Raw genomic sequence first — 25,156 nt, forward strand, 5'->3', positions numbered from 1 at the left:
CATTATAGCACTGAGTTGAATAAAGCATGCATTGATAGAAGCACCTGCTGGGCATAACTTTGCAATCTCATCCCCTCATCATTGCATCCATCATAGTCATTATGATCACTCTCTCCACTATGCTCAACCTGGTCTCAGAGAATTTCGTATTATTCTTTACGTAAATCTGAGACCCGAATTAAAATTCATATAAGTTATGAATTGCAAAACGTACAATATGTGAAGAATTTTCAAAACATTTGATATTTTACGAATTCTAGCTAGTAGAAGTTAGGGTTAGGTAGGTTAGCTAACATCCTAAGTAGTTGCAAAGTAGCTAAAAATTAGTAAGTAGTTGTGCAGTTGCTAATTAGCTAAAAAGTTATCAGTGATGAGATTCAAACTCCATACCTTTGGGTTGCTAGAAGTTAGCGTTATATCCACCCTACTTTAGTTTTGCCTTATGGTACCATCTGACTTATTTAACCATAACAAACATAACATTTGATACTAATTCAAGTCTCCCGGATTTATGTGTACTATGTTACATCTAGTCTGAGACCAGGTTGCTGTACTTGGCATTATTCATGCACACTTGTCTCGCAGGACATTTGCATTTGAAGTATTCTGAAGTCTTTTAAGCTATTTAAAGACTACAACGAATATTTAATGAAAAGCCCATGGTTCTGTGTAGTGTGTAGAGAGAGAGGGAGATATGATGAGAGAGCGAGAGAGGTATGAACTACAGTGTGAAGGTTCCACATCAGCGCACCATTCGTCCAACGCCCGGAGGAGCTGTCCATGGTGCTGAAATAATGCGGCGGCATGTCCATTTCAGAGTGCTCATATTCGGTGTTCTACTTGGCGCATGTCAATATACATTCATGTATTTACAGTTACAACTTAAAATACGCTTTCAAGTCATGAATTTATTAACATTGTGGGTATAATCAATGACAAATATAATCTATGCAGTAGGCCAATAATTCAACAAAAGGCTCTAACATTTGTTAGAGCCCAACAATACGTTGTTTTGTCTTGTTGATGTGTAGTGGAGTCACAAGCATAACAAATGTTTGGCACATGGAAAAACAATCCAGTATTTTCGGATCACAATATCATCCTTTTCAATTGACTTCCAATTATTTGCAACACGATAATATGAATCCTCATGGCAATGCATTGTCTGACGCACCAAAACATACGTTTTACGCCCAAAATGTTAACGTAACAGTACAACTTAAACAATGAGAAGTGGAAGAGGTGGGCAAGGATATCCATATGTGATTGATTTCTTCTGCATGTTTGGATGATGCAATGACATGTTCCAAAGCACAGGTTATTATGATAAAGCTTTGCCGCAGGGACCACTATCTGCCAGTTACATGGGGGCTCCCGCATTCAGTCTCCCTTATAAAGAAGCTTTATTCCGTGAGCCTCATCCAAGTGTCAGGTTTTTTTTGTAGGACGGCACACATGACAAGGTGTATTAGCCAATGCCTTGCCCGTCAAAAATGCTGGCAATCCCGACTTCTCCATGCTGAACTTTGGCTGGCATATGCCTCTTCGATTTGGAGTGTTGTCGTGAGAATACGCCAGCTCGCACTACCATGAAAAAGAGCGAGAGAGACGCACGCGCAGCGCGACCGTTGGATACCATAGGCTTGTACAGCCCTGCTGAAGTCTTTGCTGCAGCGGTCAAGAGAGCAATTATTGAACATGTAATCGTGAAGTTCGTCAACGCTGTTGGAGCTCCGACTCCTCCTGCGTTTTGTCGTTGTTTACAATAAAAAAAGGACAGGCGTGGACTGTGGTGCAACGAGCAATAGTGGGTGTGCGCTTTGCTCTTGTTCCTACTAGAGTCTGTTGCGGGGAGAGGAGAGCTCATAATTACCTTTTTACCCGGGTGTGCACCTCGCTCTCACTGACAAGAGCAAAAGAAGACACGGATGATGTGTTTTTACTCCCTACCGTTCTCCATTCTCTCTCGGTTAAAAACAAAGGATTCAATAGAAAGAGCGTTGAAAGATTTTACATAAAGACAAGGCTTTTTTCTTTCCAGTCAGTTGTTTTCGGCAAGGGTTTGGTCCATTGTGGCAAACCGAAAATCAAGATGAAATTTCCCACGGAGAACCCAAGAAAACCAGGGAATCCCAACCCTACGCCAGGTTTGTATTTCACCGTTTAGAACGTTTGTCGGGTAATCAATGAAAGCAGATCGATTGAGTTAAATGCTTCCAATATTGAGTCAATATAGGTTATTTCGTTTAATTGTACATACTTAAAGTAACATTTGTATCATTAGACTATAGGTGAAGTTGGAAATGTATTGATACACATACATTGGTGTTATTGACAAGTCAATTTATAACTGCAGTGATTGAGTCCACCACAAACATGATCATGCATTGCATGACCAATGTCCAACGAGGAATGGCGCATACCACAGCTGTTTTCCTTATTATTCCTTATTATACCTTTAATAACACCTAGAGCCACATGTTGGCTATAGCTCTTATCCCACCCCTAAAGAATATAATACATTTATTGTTGATGTAGATACATTTGGTGGGCACTGATGTGCCGAGGGGAAACTGTCTGCCTGCAACGCGCCAAAGCAGCACACATTGTCCAGATAGATAAACTAGGAGACATGGCGAGGGATAACGCTACCTGCCATTAATGAGCTTCATCTATTCAACTTGATTTAGAAAGCGCACGGCTGTTTTGGTGATTGACATTCCCATCAGATTAGGTCCAGGGATAGGCACGACTCCTTGTAGCTAGTCTTCCTCATGCTGGTAGCACATTTCCTATTGCCATTTTATGTATAAATGTATCTTAACATAATTTAGCCACCAATCAAGGTCTGATTCCTTGTTTATGTTGTTTTTGAGGGGAATTGACCATGGCCGGACTCTAGTCTAAAACATGTCGGTTGAGGTGAAGGCGAAATGGCTAATGTGAACTGTCAGTCAGTAATATAATGTCATAAAGAAGCACTTGGTGTGTTACAGCTGGTGCAGTATTGTGATGCATTGAGAGATGGGGTAAAAACACATTACCTCATCGGATTTAGGTAGAGCTGGAGCTCTGCATGGGCAGTTCCCGCCAATCCTGCATGTATGGCACGTCAATGCGGCTGTTCTATTCTCGCTCACGATCAAATGTTTACCCAGCCGCCTCTCCAGCCACCAGTGCAGCAGGTGGCTATCTGTTTTCATCGGTATGACCTTTTGGGAGAAATGTCAGCCGTTTTTTATGGTCTACATGCAGCCAGCAATGTGTTGAGCGTTGGTCATCAACATTATTTGCGCCTGCCAGACCAGTGTAGTGAATGTTTTTCCTCACAGTGTGGTTGAATGGTTACATAAATCACCACCACTAATTCATTATATTTGTTTTCATAATCAAAACCTAGTATACAGTGGGATGTGGCAGAACTTTGACGACTCTTAATAGTACATCATGAAAACTCCTGGATTTTCTTCAAATATCATTCAGACAGTACAGCATTAGGAAATCGTTCATCAACCAATGATTATTTCATATATAAAGGCTTTTTCTTTAATCCATAAAAAAATAGCATTCTCAGCCTGTGCTTGGGGCTGCCAGCCATATATGGCCAGAGTATGTGCATCCACTGGCTGATGGAGTGTGCTGATGGAACACTCCATGCCACTGAAAAGAAAGGAGGACCAAGGCACTCTTCATATAATTAATTAAAATGCCTTTATTAGTATGGCATGTTCAATAGAAACAAAGTTGTTTAAAAACCGACGCGTTTCGGCTGCATGGCCTTCGTCAGGGAGTGACGAAGCCGAAACGCGTCGGTTTTTAAACAACTTTGTTTCTATTGAACATGCCATACTAATAAAGGCATTTTAATTAATTATATGAAGAGTGCCTTGGTCCTCCTTTCTTTTTGATGACCAATTTACACCTTTTACCAAAGAGCACCTTCTATCTACCAAAATATACTATAGTGTACCTTAGTAGCGCTTCCCTTCCTCCTCTTTCTACTCCATGCCACTGCTCTGAGATGCCTGCTCTTAAAGGGATACTTTGAGATTTTGGCATTCTTCTAGCATTAGCACAATGACTGGAAGTCTATGGGTATCTGCTAGTGTGCTAGCAGATAACTAGTAGATACCCATAGACTTCCAGTCATTGTGCTAATGCTAGTTAGCAATTGTGCTAGCGATAGTTAGCAACTTCCTTCAAACTGCACGCAGAGACATAAAAATGGAATCCACGAGGTCATCTGACTCTGGGGAAGCAGATAAAGGGCCACATTGCCAAAATTGCGAAGTATTCCTTTAACAATAATGGGTTTTCAGAAAGCCCACAGAACACATTAGCGATTCTCTCTCTCTCTCTCTCTCTCTTATTGAACGATAACAATAAACATACAGTAGAGTACATGTGCAGGTTGATTGGTTTGTCAGACACTGTCCCTCAACTTATGGCAGGCAGCAATGTAGTGCGCTGCCAACCCACAGCTCTCTGCATCCTCCCCCAACAGGACTGGTAGCCTACTCTCATCAGAGAGGTCTTTGAAACCTTGAACAAGGGTTTCAAATTTGGGGAAATGACACTCTCTAATTGTTTTATATTTTTGACATTTTGTCAAGAAATGCAGCTCCGTCTCAGGTTCTGCTATTGTGCAGTGGTTGCACAGCCTTTCCTCTACAGGGAGCCAGGTTTTCCTGTGTCTACCCTTCTCAATGGCAAGACTGTGCTCACTGTACTTTGTCAAGGTTTTTCTAAGGTTTTGATCAGTAACCATGGTCAAATATTTAGCCACAGTGTACTGTCGATTTAGGTCCAGATAGCACTGCATTTTGCTTTGTGTTTGTGCTTGTGTTTCCCAATAAACAATATAGTTTTGTTTTGACTGTGTTGTAATTTGGTTTATCCTGATTGATTGGATGTTCTGGTCCTGAGGCTTCAGTGTGTTAGTAGAACAGGTTTGTGAACTCAGCCCCAGGACCAGCTGGATGAGGGGACTCTTTTCTTTGCTCAGCTCTTGGCATTGCAGGGCTTGGTAGTGATATGAGAGGGGGTCACTGTATTTGAGATGTTTCCAAAACTTAATTGCTCTATTTTGTTTTTATTATTAGTGGATATTGGCCTAATTCTGCCCTGCATGCATTGTTTGTAGTTCTCCTCTGGACATGTAGGATAATCTTACAGAACTCTGCATGCAGGGTTTCAATGGGGTGTTTGTCCCATTTGATGAAATCTTGTTTTGCAAGTGGACCCCACACCTCGCTGCCATAAAGTGCAATTGGTTCAATGACATATTCAATTAGTTTTAGCCAAATTTTAATAGGTATTTGAATTTGAATTTGCTTTTTAATGGTGTAGAATGCCCTGCTTGCTTTCTCTCTCAGTTCATTCACTGCCTCATTAAGGTGTCCAGTTGAGCTTATTTTTAAACCTAAGAAATTGTAGTGTGTGCAGTACTCTATATATTTTGTACCAATTGAGAACTTTGGTCTAATTCCCTGAGCTCTGGATCTTCTTTGGAAAATACTTATTTTAGTCTTTTTGGGGTTTACTGCCAGGGCCCAGGTCTCTAGCAAGTCCAGGCTCTGCTGTAGGCCATGTGCTGTGGGTGACAGCAGGCATAGGTCATCTGCGAAGAGTAGGCATTTAACCTCTGAATTGTGTAGACTAACACCAGGGGCTGAGGATTTTTCTAGAATAGTGGCCAATTCGTTGATGTAAATATTGAAGAGTGCAGGGCTCAGATTACAACCCTGACGAAGGCCCCGCCCCTGGTTAAAGAATTCTGTTCTTTTCTTACCAATTTTAATGCTGCACTTATTGCCAGTATACATTGATTTAATTATGTTATGTGTTTTACCCTGTACACCACTTTCAATAACTTTGTAGAACAGTCCTGTATGCCAAATAGAATCAAATGCTTTTTGGAAGTCTCTCTCTCTCTCTCTCTCTCTCTCTCTCTCTCTCTCTCTCTCTCTCTCTCTCTCTCTCTCTCTCTCTCTCTCTCTCTCTCTCTCTCTCTCTCTCTCTCTCTCTCTTCCTGTGCTGCTCAAAACCTCAATATCAAGAAAAACTGCATTTATATTTCATTGTCATACTCCTGTGGCTGATAGACGGAAATACATTCTTAAGCTCAAACTGCCCAAAAAAATCAAGCCCAGTTCCATGTAGAAATCGTACACAGACAATATATTAAACTTATTTACATACTGTAGGGTTGTTGGGTTCTTTTTTATTCCACCCATTTGCTTACATTTGGATTGTGCAGTACATGACTACATATTCACTTTTCCTATATTGCAGCACCTAACAATAACATTTCATGTTTTTCTCTGCAGTGGCGGTCCAGACCAACCTGTTCCCGCCCAAGAAGGTCCAGCCAGGCATGATGAGTGCCAGCCTGGTCCAGGCCAGTGTGGCCACCATGCAGAACCCCATGGGCTGCACAGTGCCCCGGCTCTCTCCATCGCGACCTGCCAGCATGGTGGCCAGCATGGAGGCGGTGGGCGAGGATGGCTCGCCCCTTTTCACGGTCATGAAGTGGAAGACCGTGGTGGCGGTGTTTGTGGTGGTGGTTGCCTATCTGGTGGGGGGAGGCCTGATGTTCCGGGCCCTGGAGCAGCCTTTCGAGAGCAACCAGAAGGTGACCATCACCGCAGAGAAGGCGGCGTTCCTGCAGAAGCACCCCTGTGTCTCACCGGCGGAGCTGGAGGTGCTTATCAAGGTAAGGAAAGACAACAGCAGCCACTAGGTCAGTCTGCAGTCAATACTGGAGCTTCCCTGTCTCCTTCAGCTCTGTCTGGGGTCCCTAGTGGGGACTCAAGTCTACTGAAACTTGAACTCTGTATCGATCCAATGTTATTTAAGCCCCCCCCCCTCCAGACACACATACACTACACAGTAAACACTGCCAGCCATCCTGAAATTGGATACAAACCACAATAAACCGGCTTGTGTATCAACATAACTATAGAGTCTAGCTGTATGTCAGACTGAATTGAAATTGACCACTGACCACCACGTTGTGGGTGACTGTGTACAGTACTGTGATTGATAAACAGGGTACGAGTGTGTTATTTTGACCAGTATGCCAGGCAGTCTGAGTGCCAGCATGTGACGTCGTTCAGGCCTTGGCTGCCACTACCAAATGCTCCTAACTGTGATGCCTAAAGACACTCATTATTGCTAGCGCCTCACAGGGAATATGGTTGGCATAACAATGGCTCAGAGACACGACTGAGGAGAGGTGGAGAATAGATATCAGAATGGCCAAATGCCAATTCCTATACCTAGGTGGATGTGTAACAGAGGTGGTTCATGGAACCACGCTTGATTGATCTTGAAGATTTGTGTTATCTGCCCAAGCAAATGCCTAGGCTTTAGCTCAGGAGGCTAACACAGACTTAGTTTCAAACCTGTCTGTCACATATGCATGGCAATACTTCATCTGTACCATGGGATAGCTATGATAGATGCCCATACAATGAAGAATACATTATGTAACTGTTAGCGCCAATATACATTTGTTTTTCTTTCATCAGGCCGATGGCTTATAGGAAAGTTGGCAGGGACCGCTGTCACTGTAATTGTATGCCTTTTACATTAAAGTCATTCTATTGATTTCCTGATTTAGAGTCACCTTGATCAATTTGACTTGCAAGGGTATGCCTGCCATTTCTTCAAGTCCTGCTCCCTTTTAGTCTATATTGAGACAAACGTCTTGGACCGAGCTCAAGACAGCGTTCAGAAAACAATAGTTGCTACAAACTAAGGTTTCACCTCCTGAATAATAAAAAAAAAAATAGGTTAATCTGGATAGGAGGAACATCATAAACTGAGAATTTGACTTGTACTGCAGCACTCTCACTTCTGCAAGGGCCGACAGGGTTCTCAGGGCCGAATGCCTCCAGCTCCTCATAAAACAACCAGAGTGACACTCAAGTGTTTGGATCAGCCAGATATCGACGCCTCGTCCATGAAAACCCCGGATGATAATGAACGCAGGGTATGGCACCAAGCCAAGTTTCTCCTGGCCGGCTCACCAACAATACACATTGAAACACATGGGTGCCAGTGTGAATTTTAATCGTGAATGAATTGGAAACACTTCGCTCACAATAACTCAAGGATCTTGGGCTTGGGCAATGATTGGAAGTGAGAGGGTTTGTAATTGTTTTTGTTTTGAACTGTTTTAACTGCGGAACAAGAGGTGGTAATTTATCTTAGTTACAGTAGAACTCTGAAGTAGTAGGGAAATGGGCTAAATCAATTCCTCTCTGGAACAAAAACAGTGTTGGGGAATAGAGGGATGCCAATGCAGTTGCTAATGCTCACCGCCTTCGTAGGGTCCTGCTGGGGGCCCGTAATGCTTGGAATGCAGAATGGATCTTTTCCTGCAGAGAACCCGAGCCAAAATAGGCAACTCAGCACTAATTCGCTTACATACAGTGCATTCGGAAAATATTCAGACCGCTTGACTTTTTTCACATTATATTACCTTACAGCCTTATTCTAAAATTGATTAAATAGTTCCCCACATCCCCATATCATACACACAATACCCCATTATGACAAAACCGAAAATGTTTTTTTAGAATTATTTTAGAATTTCTTGCAAATATATTAAAAATAGAAAATGTAAGTATTACATTTACGTAAGTATTCAAACCCTTTACTCAATACTTTGTTGAAGAACATTTTGCAGCGTTTACAGCCTCGAGTCTTCTTGGATTGACGAAACAAGCTTGGCACACCTGTATTTGGGGAGTTTCTTCAATTCTTCTCTGCAGATCCTCTCAAGCTCTGTCAGGTTGGATAGGGAACGTCACTGCACAGCTATTTTCAGGTCTCTCCAGAGATGTTCGATTGGGTTCAAGTACAGGCTCTGGCTGGGCCATTCAAGAAAATTCAGAGACTTGTCCCGAAGCCACTTCTGCATTCTCTTGGCGATGTGCTTAGGGTCGTTGTCCTGTTGGAAGGAGAACCTTCGCCCCAGTCTGAGGACCTGAGTGCTCTGGAGCAGGTTTTCCTAATGGATCTCTCTGTACTTTGCTCCGATCATCTTTCCCTCGATCTAGACTAGTCTCCAACATCCCCACAGCATGATGCTGCCACCATCATGCTTCATCGTAGGGATGGTGCCAGGTTTTGTCCAGATGTGATGCTTGGCATTCAGGCCAAAGAGTTCAATCTTGGTTTCATCATACCATAATCTTGTTTCTCATGGTCTGAGAGTCCTTTAGGTGCCTCTTGGCAAACTCCAAGCGGGTTGTCATGTGCCTTTTACTGAGGAATGGCTTCCATCTGGATAATCTACCATAATGGCCTGATTGTTGGAGTGCTGCAGAGATGGTTGTCCTTCTGGAAGGTTCTCCCATCTCCACAGAGAAACACTGTAGCTCTGTCAGAGTGACCATTGGGTTCTTGGTCATCTCCGTGACCAAGGCCCTTCTCCCCCGATTTCTCAGTTTAGACGCGGCGGCCAGCTCTAGGAAGAGACTCTGGGGTTCCAAAATTCTTCCATTTAAGAATGATGGAGGCCACTGTGTTCTTGGGGATGTTCAATGCTGCAACATTTTTTGGTACCCTTCCCCTGATCTGTGCCTCGACACAATCCTGTCTCGGAGCTTTACGGACAATTCCTTTCTACCTCATGGCTTGATTTTTGCTCTGGCATGCACTGTCAACTGTGGGACCTTATATAGACAGGTGTGTGCCTTTCCAAATCATGTCCAATCAATTCCATTTACCACAGGTGGACTCCAAACAAGTTGTAGAAACATCTCAAGGATGATAAATGGTAACAGGATGCACCTGAACTCAATTTCGAGTCTCATAGCAAAAGGTCTGAATACTTACGTAAATAATGTATTTCTGTTTGTTTTTTACAAACATTTCTAAAAACCTGTTTTTGCTTTGTCATTATGAAGTATTGTGTGTAGATTGGTGAGGACATGTTTTCATTTAATACATTTTAGAATAAGGCTGTAACGTAACAAAATGTGGAAAAAGTGAAAGGGTCTGAATACCTTCCGAATGTAATGTTTTAGTGCATAGGGAGCATCTGCATTCAGAGCATCTGCAATCCCAAATGCATTTCCACCTAAAAATACTACACTGACATTAGCTGAAATAGGAGTGTCAGACATAGATGTGCTTTTTTTCATGAGTGGATCTTTGTGACTTGTATGCTGCAGCATGCAAGTTATTTTGTAATCTAACAGTTAACATGGGATTTCTCATTGAACCATCATCTTCTGAGTGCTTTACGTTTGATAAGGATCTCCAGGCATGTAGGTCGTCTGTTAAAGCAACAGTATTCCTTCTGATATATGCAGTAATAATTGCCGACATTTGCAGCGCAGGAAGGCTAAATTTAGCCGTAAGTCTTAAGAGCATCTGCTGGGGAGTCAATTATTCATTAGGGACTAACTATAGTTCTGAAGGACCCACGATGGATGGAGGTGTGGCTTGGGGAATGTCGACTGCTCTTCCGGGTCTCTAGTCTGGTGTGATTAATGCTGCTTGGGATTAAACCGAGTACTCATTACAGTATCTTGTCCATCAGACCTTCAAAGTCCAGTCGTGTGCCACATCGTGTTATAAGCATAGCTTGATGTACTACAGTACCCACAACAATCTAGCGACAAGGTCTTTCCATCACACTGATTCTGGAGGATCAATAGACCGTTTTTGAATATTTTCTGAAGCCATTGAGTTACTTGGCCTTTTATTCTGACTCATTGTTTGGGTACTGGATATTGCCAGATGATATTGTTCTCAGCGACTGAGTCAGCATTGTCAAACATAAGGTAGGTTGCAGCCTGTAGTGTAGACTGTAGCAGGCTGGGGGACTCTCAGAGGGAGGGATTGGTGTGTTATTGTGTGTCACTCCATCCCACTGAGGTCCTACCATGGTGCTTACTAATTACCCAACACTAGGGCCATGATTCAGAGGTGTGGAGTGTGTCTGTGCGAGTGTGCATTGACTCACCCACTCCCTTCCTCTTCCCCCGCTACCCCCTCTCCTTCTCCAGCATGTCTCGCTTGAGGATACATTTATTCTTGGGTTTTCATGCGACTGCTGACACATTCCCTCTGCTGACAGGGTGATGAAAGTTGCAAAAGGCCTTTAACATGGGGGAGAGCAAACCCAGCGGGCAAAATATGTCCCACGACCTCTAGTTGCCTGATAAAATAGAACCCAATTAGAACTGCTCTTTGTTAAAACGGAGTAAAGATTTATTTTCATGACAAGATCAATACTTTATGGGAAAGACAGATAATCAGATAACAACCAGATAAAGATGTTTTCTCCCCCTGGTTGTTAAAAATATATTAACAAATGTCCTTATCTAACCAATATACAACCTAACCATAACCGTTATGGCATAACTTCATAAAATACGCCATAATGATGTAATTGCAACCTGTTTTGCCCGCTGGGCAGGGCCCAGACTCCCTTTTGACTATTACCACTTTAAATATTATTTTGGGACCTGCATTCATTTGCATACTTAATAATGAAAACTCAACTTTCCTATGTCCTCGGATTAGCGCTCGATTAAATCCGTGGAAGATCTGCATTGTAGCGTGGTTGAAATTTCAGGTGATTTCCGATTGAGCCAACATATGTAGCGTTTACTGTGAATGCAGTCTCTGCGAAAGTGCAGAGATCCTGCCCAATGTCAGCTAACATATACTGTAGGTACATATTCTAATCATACAGTATATCTAAGAATAACAAAGCACCATGAGGGCTCCTATTTAATGTGAAAGGTGATTATTCTGCGGCAGAGCAGAGAAAAGTGCAGATGATAAGCAGTTCTGGGACATGTGCCAGGCTGCTTCTTTAGTGTCTTAGCCCAGAGTTACAGCCTATTGGACAGGTAGGGCAGGGCAGGGCAGGGCAGGGCAGGGCAGGGTAGGGCTTCAGCCAGACTACTGGGTAGAGATGTATACCTATCTCCACAGCATTCTCTGTCAGTTCTGTGCCGGCGACAGTGATAGCCTCCTCCTGTGAAACCTCTGGAATCGTTTTTCCTCCAGCTGTTTATGGGGTTAGGGAGTGACTTTGAGTATCCATCCACTAAAGAATAAAGTCCCCCTGTGCCAAGTCATGTCTAGTCTCTTGCTGCATTGCACAAGTGTCAATAACATAATGTAACAGTATAACCGTATGCCAAGTTAGCTTGGCAGGCTTGCATACGTTACTGCATGTGGTGTCAATAGGTCCTGACAATAAGCATGTGGCATGTATTGTTTAACTGAGAAGGCCTTCCACAAAGGCTACGTTTTAAATTAATATTTCAGAGTGGAAATATGGTGTTGGCTGCATCTGAGGAGATCACATTAATCTTTTTTTTTTGGGGGGGGGGGGGGGGACTCATTCAGGGTGTCCTGATGCAAACCACATTCAGATAGAAATGCTAAACGCCTTTTATTTTTCTTGAATGCTGCTGCGCTGCCCCAGTGCCAAATCTTCACCAGTCCTCTGATCCAGGGATTCCCCAACTTGGTCCTGGGGGCCCACCTGGGTGCACGTTTTGTTTTTTTGGCCTAGCACTACACAGCTGATTCAAATAACCAGCTCATAATCAAGCTTTGATTATTTGAATCAGCTGTGTGGTGCTAGGGAAAAAAACTAAACGGGGAACCGGGGGTGAAAACAGTGAAAACAGGTTTTTTAACATTTTTGCAAATGTATTACAAATAAAAACATAAATACCATATTTACATAAGTATTCAGAGTGTTTAAACTATAACATCAGGAGTTTGAGTAATCTGATACATTTAAAAAGATTGGTGTGAGCATGTTTAAAACCATACCTAAATGGGAACATACAGTGCATTCGGAAAGTATTCAGATGCCTTGACTTTTTCCACATTTTGTTATGTTACAACCTTATTCTAAAATGGACAATGACAAAGCGAAAACAGGTTTTTATAAATTTTTGCACATTTATAATAAAAACAAACAGAAATAGCTTTTTACATAAGTATTCAGACCCTTTGCTATGAGACTCGAAATTGAGCTCAAGTGCATCCTGTTCCTTGAGATGTTTCTACAACTTAATTGGAGTCCACCTGTGGTAAATTCAATTGATTGGACATGATTTGGAAAGGCACACACCGGTCTATATAAGGTCCCACAGTTGACAGTGCATGTCAGAGCAAAAACCAAGCCATGGGGTTGAAGGAATTGTCCATAGAGCTCCGAGACAAGATTGTGTTGAGGCACAGATCTTGGGAAGGGTACCAAAAAAATTCAGCAGCATTGAAGATCCCAAGAACACAGTGGACTCCATCATTCTTAAATGGAAGAATTTTGGAACCACCAAGACTCTTCCTGGAAACTGAGCAATCGGGGGATTGTTTTTTCTTTGTTATATGGGGTATTGTGTGTAGATTGATGTGCAAAAAACCCTATTTAATCCATTTTAGAATAAGGTAACAAAATGTGGAAAAAGTCAGGGGATCTGAAGACTTTCCAAATACACTGTAAATGTAAATAATGAGCTGGGGAATAGGATGGAGCTCTCCAACCAAGGTGCATGAATTGAGGAGCAAAGATGCAAGACAGTGGAAGTTGATCAAATACTTATTTGTTGTTAAAGTCCCTGTGAAGTAAAACATTTACATTTTCTGTGTTTTATACTGTATATCTTTCCACAATATGAGGTTGGAATAATACCGTGAAATTGTGATAATGATAATGCCTTTTAAGTGTAAGAGCTGTTTGAAAAGACCGCCTGAAATTTCAACCTGTTTTGGTGGGATGGAGTTTTGGCCTGCCTGGAGAGATCAGTTAATATATCAGTTAATAGACCAATAAGAAAGATAGCTCCAAACCTCTCTGCCAATAACAGTTCGTTTTCCGTCTTCCCCACTCCAATCAGACCACTCCCAGACAGTCCTACCATAATTCTTGCTTGAGAAATTGCTCTTTGCTAAAATGCCATTTTTGTTTATTTTTATCCATTTAAATTTGACAAAGTCACAGTAAGGTACTTAATTATTACCCAGAAAGGATTTGAAAGGAAGATAAAAATGTCTGCATTGGACCTTTAAAACCAACACAGGTCGAAGCACATTATATTTTTATCAACTTCCATTGTCCTCCAAGATTTGCTGAATGTCCTCTTCACTTCCAGTAGGATAGGGCTCAACATTTGTTATTTACATTTTATTTAAAGATAGAATCCTTAATAGAAACCAAAAAGCTGAGGGATGGGCCTGAAGAAATGTAACCACTCTCAGATTTACAGACAGAGCTATGTATGCAAGGACTGACCATCCATGATATCAAAACTATAGTTTTAAACATGTTTGGAGGCTATACAGTGTGTGTTTACATTTACATTATTTACAAACATTGGAGTAAAACAACATTTGAATTTGGGTTCTGATGGGGTATGACAGAAGAACTGAGATCATTAGGAATTTACAAGTTATATTCTTCAGGAGTCAATGGGTATATATCATTAATTTCTAAGTCAAAAAATGGATGAGGCAACTTAAGATTCTAGCTTTAAACATCGTTCTACCAAATAAGTTGACGAAGAATACATTCTCATTTACGGCAACAACCCGTTGTAGGGGAGAGGAGAGAGACTGAATGAATAGTAAAGTCTAAAAAGAAGCTATTTTGTACTTCAAAGTTTAGCGTGTCCAAAGATCTGAGTCAGAGTTCTTGCATTAAATAAGGATCATTCAAACAAAGTGTGGGACAGATGTAAAGCAGACAGGGTTGGATAGGTTACTTTCTAAATGTAATCCATTACATTTACTAGTTACCTGTCCAACATTTTAATCAGCAACTTTTGGATTGCCCGAACTCAGTAATATAATCTGATTACATTCAGTTACTTTTTGATTACTTTCCCCTTAAGAGGCATTAGAAGAAGACAAAAATGTATGTTACCAATTGAATGACACCTGTTGCAAGATAAATCAGTGTTAAAGTTTACATAGCTGGCTATATATGGATGTTCAATTTTACTAAAATGGGTTGGTTATGTATTCTTCTTCTAACCCATCGCGTTCTACTACATATAATATTACTATTCAATTAGGTCTTTACATTAAAAACTAAAGTCTATCAGAATTCCAGTCATTCCAATAAATGTTATACCCCTTGATCTTCAAGAATAGGACCTGGAAATATGGAAGTATAGATTAGCTTTTTTTTTTTTACCTGAGCGTAACACCCCAGAACTAAGGATTTATTAGCCAGCCTTACTCTGTTGTTTATGATTTTGTTGTCATGGAGGACTTATTGGGCTCATTGATTCGAGTTGAAAAATAAATGCTGCGCTCATAGAATGGCATGCTTTGAGCGCCACTGACAAGTGTCTATTAACATGTTAAAAATGAATGCCATATACTGCATTTGCTATAGGCCTATTGTTTCCATTTTTGTTGGTGACACTTTGATATCTTGATAATATGCAGCTGTTTAAAGTGCAAATACACTGATAAAACAATAACAAAATAGGCATCCCACCTCTGTTTTGGTAAAAAGCTGAGGGATGGGCTTGGATAAATGTAACCACTCTCAGATTAATAGACAGAGCAATGGATGCAAGGACTGACCATCCGTGATATCAAAATTATTGTTTTAACCATTGTCATGACTTTCCCTCCTGGGTAAGGATCAGAGAGAGCCCCCACCTCTCTCTCCCACCAGAGAGAAAGGGGTGGGTGGGCGGGGGAAGTTTGGCAGTTTTATGATAGTTGTAAATACCTTGCAGGAACTCTCTCTCCCACTCTGCAGAAATTGAAGTTAAAAATCCCTTTGTTACAACAGAGACTTTGCAGTACTGCAACATCAAAAGGTTGGACATTGAGACAATATTCCCAACACAAAGAATGTGGGAATTGGTCGGGATGGACTTAAAGAACAATTATGTCAGATCAGTTGTTATTTTGTGATATCATTAAGGACGGTATAACCAAATAACAGTAACTCTACAATGTATACATCCCAGTTATCAGATGTACATCTAGATGTTGTGGAACTTACATAATTAAATATGAAACTATTTGTGAGAAGATGAAATGTGATTTTAGCCATCTAAATGAGAATCGTCTTTCATATAAAATTTTACCCAGTCAGTAACCATGCCCACATGAGCACAGACATTATGACAAAAGGAGGGAATGCCCTGTTTCCCCAAGTGTTTATAAAAGGACTCCTAATTAAATTTACATTAGACCAGACAGCGTGACCAGACCCGCAAAAACCTGTCTCAAAGTCAACAGTGAAGTGGCGACTCCGGGATGTTGGCCTTCTAGGCAGAGTTGCAAAGAAACAGCCATATCTCAGACTGGCCATCAAAACCCCCCAATTAAGATGGACAAAAGAACACAGGCACTGGACAGAGGAACTCTGCCTAGAAGGCCAGCATCCCAGACTCGGCTCTTCACTGTTGACGTTGAGACTGGTGTTTTGCAGGCACTATTTAATGAAGCTGCCAGTTGAGGACTTGTGAGGCATCTGTTTCTCAAACTAGACACTCTAATGTACTTGTCCTCTTGCTCAGTTGTGCACTGGGGCTTCCCACTCCTCTTTCTATTCTGGTTAGAGCCAGTTTGCGCTGTTCTGTGAAGGGAATAGTACACAGTGTTGTACGAGATCTTCAGTTTCTTGGCAATTTCTCACATGGAATAGCCTTCATTTCTCAGAACAAGAATAGACTGACAAGTTTGACAGGCAGACAGCCATCCACAACAACCACAATCCGTGAAGCGCAAATAGCTAAATGAGAGAGCGGCAGTGTGATTCACATCAACACGCTATGTAGATATCAATAGTAGGTGATATCCGTATAGCCGTAGACTACAACACTGCTGTCATCCTTACCTCCAAGTGTTTATTCAAGTTGCATAATCTTTGGATACCGACACCAGTCCCACCATTGGAAGACATACCTTGGACTGTAGCCTACAAAATCCTATTCCTGCGCTTTTCCCGGGATCGATCAAACACATTTGGTGTGTCATCATAGTGGTCTCTGACTTGTGGTCAGACTGGCTCAGGTGGAACAAACTTAAACTTGCACCTTTTTGCAATGCTGATTTGAATGTCTTTGAAAAAACTGAGAAGTGTCAATTTTCTTTTTTTGCAAACATCCTTTCTGAATATAAAAGTCATCCTTGAAGTACTCATCTAGTTTTTCAAAAGTTTCTGTGCTCTGATTACAATATTTTAGCTGGTAACCTAACAGATTACAGTTACTGTTTTTTTTTGTAATCCCTTACATTTAACGGACTACATGTCACACGTTACTCCCCAACGCTGAAACTAGATCAATGCAGTAACGGCTCATCTTAAGCTATCAGATATCAAACTGTCAGTTTGGAAAGTGGAGCTGATTGCATGTGTAACCAACCAGATTTCAAACCCGGGTCTCCTGTGCATCCCAATCCTGCGTTACCCCGCTAAACTAATGCCAGGGCATTTGCTCTGAGAGTTAGAGCAAGTCTTCAGGTCTCAGGCAAGGTTAGTTAACACTCAAGCATGGTTTGACAAACCACCTCCGCTGTACTCTACCACTGGACTGTCATGGCCTCTCCTCCCCTGCCCTTGTTTATTTGCCCTTCAACCGCATCCACACACCTATCCCACCATCCCTCACACCCTGAGCTACATCCTGTTGCTCGCCACTCCGAAGCTCCATCTGGCGTGCCGGCTTCCTGCCGGGTAGACTGGCCGACTGGCGCAGAGTGTGAGGGCTGCTCAGGGCATGCTGAGTATCATGTGCCCCGCCCCCCCATGGTACCTTTCTCATTGTGGCACTGTCATGATGATTCACCACGCAGAAGCGTCATCAGCAGTAAGCTATACAGCAGTCATATGTTACGCAACTGGCTGCTTTAGGAAATCACATTGGAAAGTTTGATGGATCCTTATGCGGGATATCCCCCCTGAGAATTCATCTATTCAAAATGTAACGATAGGATCCCTAATAGACAGACTCTCAAGAGACTCTATACCACCAAAAATTGCTGCAATTTTTAACGTAATGCTGTCATCTTTACCCATTTGATGTAGTCTATTTTTTATGGTCTGATGAGTGTCTTTGTATGTGTGCCCAGCACTCTGTAGATGCAGTGAATGCTGGGGTCAGCCCGATAGGAGACACATCCTATAACTCCAGTCACTGGGACCTGGGCAGTGCCTTTTTCTTCGCCGGAACCGTCATCACAACCATAGGTAATGGTTTTAGTGTTGGATTAGTACTACACACACCTGTTCCAGTACTACATTGGTCACTATTATCGAAACTCCATTGAGGCCTATGTCATCTGTCACATCTGTGGTTACTTTCACTGTTGTTTGTTATTCTTTACCATCCATTCAACCCTTTATTTACAATGGTCCTTTCAGGAATAGGGAATAGATCGTTCTCGCTGAAACAATGATAATATTACTGGCAATTCCCCTTATTTACACTGCGGCCATTGTTCATTGACCAAAGTTTTTTGCAGGGTAGAAAGTGAAGTGCTCTGTTGAAACCAATTGAAAAAATATGTCTTAAGTGTAACCTGTAGACTAAAACCACTGCACACCTACACGGTAAAACAATATTATTTGATTTGGGATACTCAGAGAAACATTGCTCGAGTAATGTCATTGTCATCTGCCCTGATTTGAAAAGACGGGACAGTTTATTAGCTACCCACGTTAGCTGGTAGAACGTTCAGCTGTGAATCAGGTCTATACCTGCAAATTGCATTTGAAGGTTTCTTACATGAGATAGATATGGGATTGGTATGTGAGTCATCTGTCAGATGGAAGGAAGTGAGCTGCTCCACTCCTAGGAATAAGGGGGTGCTGAGAATGTTTTGTTGATGCTCTACAGATGGCTATATCGGTCCGCTAATACAGGACTAGTAAAGGCCCAGTGCACTACTTTTTTCAGGGGGTGCTGCAGGAACCTCATCACCCCTACTTTCCACAGCTATGGTAGTTACCGTACCAGGCAGTGTAGGTGTAGTTCAAGTTAAGTGCAAGGGCTGATGAAACATTCTGCCATTTCACCTGAGGTAATGCTGTTTACATTGACTAGAGACAATCAAGACTTTAGGAGCCAGTTTCCCAGACCCAATCTAAAAAGCATGCTAAATGGACAATATCTATTAAAAGTGCTTTTTTAGTCCAGAAATGTGTTTTATTAATCTGTGTCTGGGAAACTGGCCTTATAGTTTCTGTGTTACCTGTGTTGAAATCCACTTATCAATCATAGCATTGTCTACAACAGAACTTTCTAAACCATTAGCACTCTTGACTACTGGATGTCTTCAATTTGATGGATGGTGGAAGGAGGCATTTTACCTCCAATTCATTGGCATATTTGTGATTGTATTAGAACCCGACTACCACCTCCGTGATTCCAAATGGAAACTGACACTGCAAGCAGTGGGAAAAAGGGACAGAAGCTTAGCTAGCAGACAGTATGCTAGCCTTTTGTAGATAGCAGCATGTGTATAAGTCTATGGAGGAAAGGAGATGGAATTGGTATTGCATAAACCCACTGTGGTTGTGTCTGCCATTGATAAGAAAGAGATTCAAGTCTCATCACATCCGGGAAAATATGACCTTCTCTTTCTCGGTTTCTTTCACAGGATATGGTAACATTGCTCCCAGCACTGAGGGCGGGAAGATTTTCTGTATCCTATATGCAATATTTGGCATCCCTCTGTTTGGGTTCCTGCTAGCCGGTGTGGGGGACCAGCTAGGGACCATATTCGTGAAAAGCATCGCCAAGGTGGAGAAAATGTTCAGAGTAAGTTCACAGCATACAGTAATCCACAACAACATGACAAATATAAGCAATAATTATGTTTTAATGTATTATGAAAACAGTTATTAATGATTGTTCCTATCGTCACAATGACTTTAAATGTGAGGTATTGATAGGCTAGAAAGTAGAGAGACATGGGTTTTTACCCAGTTGACAGCAGTGGTGCCAGAAATGAGTTGGTGGGTGGGCATGCAGCAGCTAACTTCCTGCAATTTTACACATTTTGCCATGGGGCAAAGAGAAACATGTGCACTTTTATAGCTGATGTTATGCTATTCAACACAGCTCATTAAAGTAAAAAAATATATATAGATGTGTTGACTGTGATAAAGGCACTTGATTATGAGCTGTCTTGTGTGCTAAATGAACAAATTAAGTGGACAGTGGAATGGTGTGTGTAGCCATAGAAGCACAGTGACATGCCTCAATGCAGTCATATTCGTGGCTTTTTGGGGTGTGGCTTTCAGTTAGTTCTTCTTGGCAACCCATACTGTGAGAGTGAATGTCATTCCAATTCGTCTGTTCTGTTATATTTAATCAAATCTGACTAATCCAGTGCACTGCTTGCTATGAATTATATCTGACGGTGTTTGCATGTTTAGGTAAAAATACATAATGTCGCGTTTGGAACACTGACACTGTAAAGAGCATAAAAAATAAATATTAATAACAACAATTTTTTCTCAATCTGAGTGGGTGGGCCTGGCTCCCCACTCTTGCCTATGCCCCCAGGTTGAACGTGAAAGTGTTCAGTACTGAGTGAGGTGTTATCATCTACTAATGATGTGTGGGCTCTACATTATGGGTTGTTAATAAGCAGGGGGTGATGGCTGTTGTGCTTTATTCTGATGGGCCCAACAGCTACCCTCCGCTCTGTTCTGGCCTGTGGTGTATTACAGTGTGTTTACATTTCTCAGAACAGGAACACCTAGTGTGAGAGCTGTACTGAGTGAGCTGTGCCTCTGTGACAGCCCACAGTCACAATCACCATTACGCCTCGTTTGAGCTAATCATGCATCTTATGCATGTTTAGCTTATCACCAGGCGGTGTCAGAGTGTGGAAATACTGTAGACGCCCCACCTTGTCAGAGTCATGAATCTCATCATGCGAACGCAGTAGTGACGCCACCACAGAACGACAACACACTGTGTGCACAGAATGGCCTTGGCCTTACGGCCTGTGTGTGCCTGTTCTTCTGTATGTGTGTGTGTGTGCTGTGTTTGTTTGTGTGTGTGCATATGTGTGTCTTCTTCTCCTCTCCCAGCATAAACAGAACCAGATCAGCCAGACCAAGATCCGAGTGGCCTCCACGTTACTCTTCATCCTGGCGGGTTGTATCCTCTTTGTCACCATTCCAGCGGTCATCTTCAAACACATAGAAGGCTGGACTGGACTGGAGGCCATCTACTTTGTTGTTATCACCCTGACAACTATTGGAATAGGAGACTATGTGGCAGGTGAGAGCTAGATTAATTATTAGTTCATGTTTGTGTTGTGAATAATTCCATAATGAGATGATTATCTGAAAGTGATTCTTACTTAAATAACAGCCATTTTGAGTCAGTTTTCTACACTAATACATCATAAAGGCTCATACAGTGCATGCGAATAACAACTAATAACAACTCACCTTTGTTATTTTACTGCTGCTGTTCAATTATTTGTTACTTTTATTTTCACATTTTCACTTATTTTTATTGACTGCATTGTTGGTTAAGGGCTTGTAAGTAAGTATTTCACTGTAAGGTCTACACCTGTTGTATTCGTCGCATGTGACAAATCAAATTTGATTTGATTTAATACATCCTTTTAATTAAAGTGTCAAAATTGTCAATATAACAACTGTTGCGGCCATTCATTTTGCTTCAAACTTGGTTATGGTTGGAGGCAATGACGTCATGCACCCCAAAAATCTGAGGGGGCACAACATACGTGAATAATTATTCTTAATTCTGTGTAAAATATATATATTTTTCTGCATATCTAAGGATACCTCTTGAACTCTGTATTCTCCTGTTGGTTCATTTTATAAATAAACTAAATATCCTTCTCTGGATCTCTGCTAAAATCTGTGTAAAATAATGTGTCTTATTCAGTACATTTAGTTATTGCTTGCTTTTCTAAAGTCTATCAACTTTGCCAGCAGGCATGCCAGCTAAGCTACAGTAGTTGGACAAGCTAGCTACTCTAACTTGATTGATAGCTTGAAATGGCTTCTTGGTAGCTTGGAAACCTATCTAGGCTAGCTAAAGCAAACTTTATAAAATTGCTAGGTGGCTAATAGTATTACAGAGCAAAATCCACAAAATATTAAAAACATTTATTTTAATTTTTAATTTTTAAACAGGACAAATGTGAGGGGGCAATTACCCCTGTGCCCCCTATGGGCATGACATTTCTGGTTGGAGGACCTACTTTTCAAACATTTTCCTACCACAACTTTGCACCTTGTGCTGTGCCATTATTACAAGGGCTCAAGATTCCTCATTAATGGAGGGTGCTGATATTGAGACATGCAGTTGTTTCTTGTCTTAGATGTCGACATAAAAAAGGTAGTTGTATCAAGAGGCTCTCATAGCTTGATCTCACTGACCAAGCTGCTGCAACACTGCACAGATGATTTATTTCCCAATCACTCTTTGACATACAAGCGCTTGTCTGAGAAAAATAGCTTTGTTCGTTTCTGTTCTATGGATTTTAGCCCATCAGCTTAAGATATTCAGGTAGAAAATGAGCCAATAGAATCAGTGTTTATCAGGGTCATGTTTAACCAAAAGGAAGAAAATGGACTGACACAGGGAGGGATTACCTGCACTTATCCAATAAGAAACACACATTTTTGTTTACCATTTAAAAATGTTTTTCTATGGTTAGCTCTTATGAACATGACCCATGTATCTCATCATGCTGAATGTTTCATTGTTTGTTTACATCCTATAGGAGGGGACCGGAGGGTCGTGTATCGTAATTGGTATAGACCACTGGTGTGGTTCTGGATTCTGGTGGGGTTGGCCTATTTCGCTGCTGTTCTGAGCATGATTGGTGACTGGCTGAGGGTCTTGTCCAAGAAAACAAAAGAGGAGGTAAGATAATTTACTTATAGGTTACATTATATGACCATACTACTATGGTATAGAGATGTAATGGTATAGTTGAACACTACATGGGCTTAGTATTTTGTCAAATGTCCCATTAGAAGAACATTAATTCTTCAGGATTGGTGGGTCCCCTGCTTATGCGATTAGCAGGAGGTTGTAAGTAACAAGAACATTTCCCAGAACATAGACATATTCGATATTGGCAGATAGCTTAAATTTTGTTTACCTAGCTACTGCCACCAATTCTGTAATTTGGATTAACTATCCAATTGCGTTATAGTATTTTATGGTGTGGAATGACCTTGGTTTTATTTTCCCGTGCTCTAGGTCGGAGAGATCAAGGCCCACGCGGCCGAGTGGAAGGCCAACGTGCGAGCCGAGTTCCGGGAGACGCGGCGACGCCTGAGTGTGGAGGTCAGCGACAAGCTCCAGCGGACCGCCACCATCCGCAGCATGGAGCGGCGCCAGCTGGGCCTGGACCAGTGGGCCGTCTCCACGGACATGCTCTCCCCGGAACGCCGTGCCGCCTTTAACAGTCTGGACACCAACCCCTACAAGACCTCGTCTCAGGAGAGCATCGACATGAAACTCAACAACCTGCGTCTAAGGGGGGCAGAGTGTGATCCGCGCCGGTCCGAAAGTGTGGCCTCCTCAGACGACAACATCTTTAATCGCCTGGGTTCCGTCACCAAGCTGGCCAAGAGAAACAAGAACCGCGAGCTGAAGAAGAATATCCCAGATGAGCTACAATGCAGGCCCTTTAGTACTCCGCCTATGGAGATGGGGAAGAGGAAGGAGGAAGAGGAGGAGGAGGAGGAGGAGGAAGATGAGGGGTTAGACAAAAAGTTCAACACCAGCATGTCCGATCTGCCGCTGTTTGTCGAAGTGTGCAAGCCCCAGAATGGTTTCACAGTACCATTCATACCACTACAGACCAAAGAAAAAAAGACTGAGGGGGAAACACTTCAACTTGAAGAAAAGGAGCTGCGTATCCAGATGGATCCTTAAAAATGTTGGTTGTTCCTCTGAGGTAAAGGATGTTTTAAACGTCACCACCATATGTGCCTTACATTTCTGTCACGCCTTTGTGTGCTTGATATTGGGGGAACTGTTGTGTCCCTGTGTGCTATGTAATGTTATTCAATATTCACTGTGCCCTAATAACCTGAAGGAAAGACATTAACATCATACGTTTCTACAATCACCCGGTAATTGTTTTTAGATGGGAGGTTCTTGTGGTACAGAACAACCAAAATGATGGGGTTTATTTTGACTGAAAGAGAAGATGGCTGCTATTCTGAAGAGTCGATAATAAAGCAAGTAAGATGCTTTGATGTGTCTGTGACTTGTATGTACGTAGTGGACTTCGACGAGACGGTGCTGGTCCTAAACACATATCTGAGGTCATTTTAGGACATGAGAACTGAGCTGCTGAGAATAGAGCAACAATTGAACAAGAACAACAACTGGAGACTCACCTGGATTTGGTTATTGTGAAATGTACGACTTTGTTCTCATTCCGTCACGACACATAAACTCTGAAAATGTATGAAAAAAATTATAAAAAACAACCACAATGTTGTCTGTGCATGGTCCTTGAGCTAAACTGTCTTGAAAGTGTGTGATTACGCTATTAAGTTCATGAACTTTCATTAACACAATCTCAGGGCTTGTCGTCCTAATGTTGTCGTAGAAATGTTTCTAAAGTATACTGCATTCACACTTTGTAGCATTAGAGGAGCTTTGGTTGCACTTAGAATTGCTTTTCTGAAGATGACAGCTTATGACAATGGAACGGAAGGTAAGCCATATTGCAGGAAGGAAAAATGGCCCTAATTGCTTAGACAGGATACTGTCAAATTTGTGAGACGGATGTTTTTTTGGCGCAAACTTGTATGATACCGTACATCGATACAATGATTTGCTTGAATACAGTGTGTTACTGTTAGCTGACATCTTTGTTATACTTGATTTAAGTGTACCATGTAACGTCTGTGAAGTACATCTATATGTTCATATTACAGAGGAGAGATGATGACACTGAGAACGTGCATGAGTCAAACGTGCACTTTGCGTCTTGACTGTGGTTTACTAATTGTATTACAATAATGTCATTACAAACCCTTTAAGGTGCATGGGTTAAATAACAATACCCCTACGCATCTCTCAATCTCTCTCGCTCTCTCACACACACACACACACACACACACACACACACACACACACACACACACACACACACACACACACACACACAC

General features: G+C 41.8%; 1 protein-coding gene across 1 annotated transcript; it reads left to right on the top strand.

Annotated features, from left to right (window-relative positions):
- The first annotated feature begins 1,639 nt into the window (after positions 1-1,639).
- LOC139556525 (potassium channel subfamily K member 10-like) lies at positions 1,640-24,043 on the top strand. Its single transcript, XM_071370582.1, has 7 exons — positions 1,640-2,147; positions 6,330-6,715; positions 18,091-18,208; positions 19,621-19,781; positions 21,065-21,257; positions 22,741-22,883; positions 23,226-24,043. Exons 1-7 carry the CDS (start codon positions 2,093-2,095, stop codon positions 23,904-23,906), a joined length of 1,737 nt encoding a protein of 578 aa, XP_071226683.1. The 5' UTR covers positions 1,640-2,092; the 3' UTR covers positions 23,907-24,043.
- Positions 24,044-25,156: the final 1,113 nt, after the last annotated feature.

Source organism: Salvelinus alpinus, chromosome 27, assembly GCF_045679555.1.
Source record: "Salvelinus alpinus chromosome 27, SLU_Salpinus.1, whole genome shotgun sequence".
Classification (NCBI taxonomy): domain Eukaryota; kingdom Metazoa; phylum Chordata; class Actinopteri; order Salmoniformes; family Salmonidae; genus Salvelinus; species Salvelinus alpinus.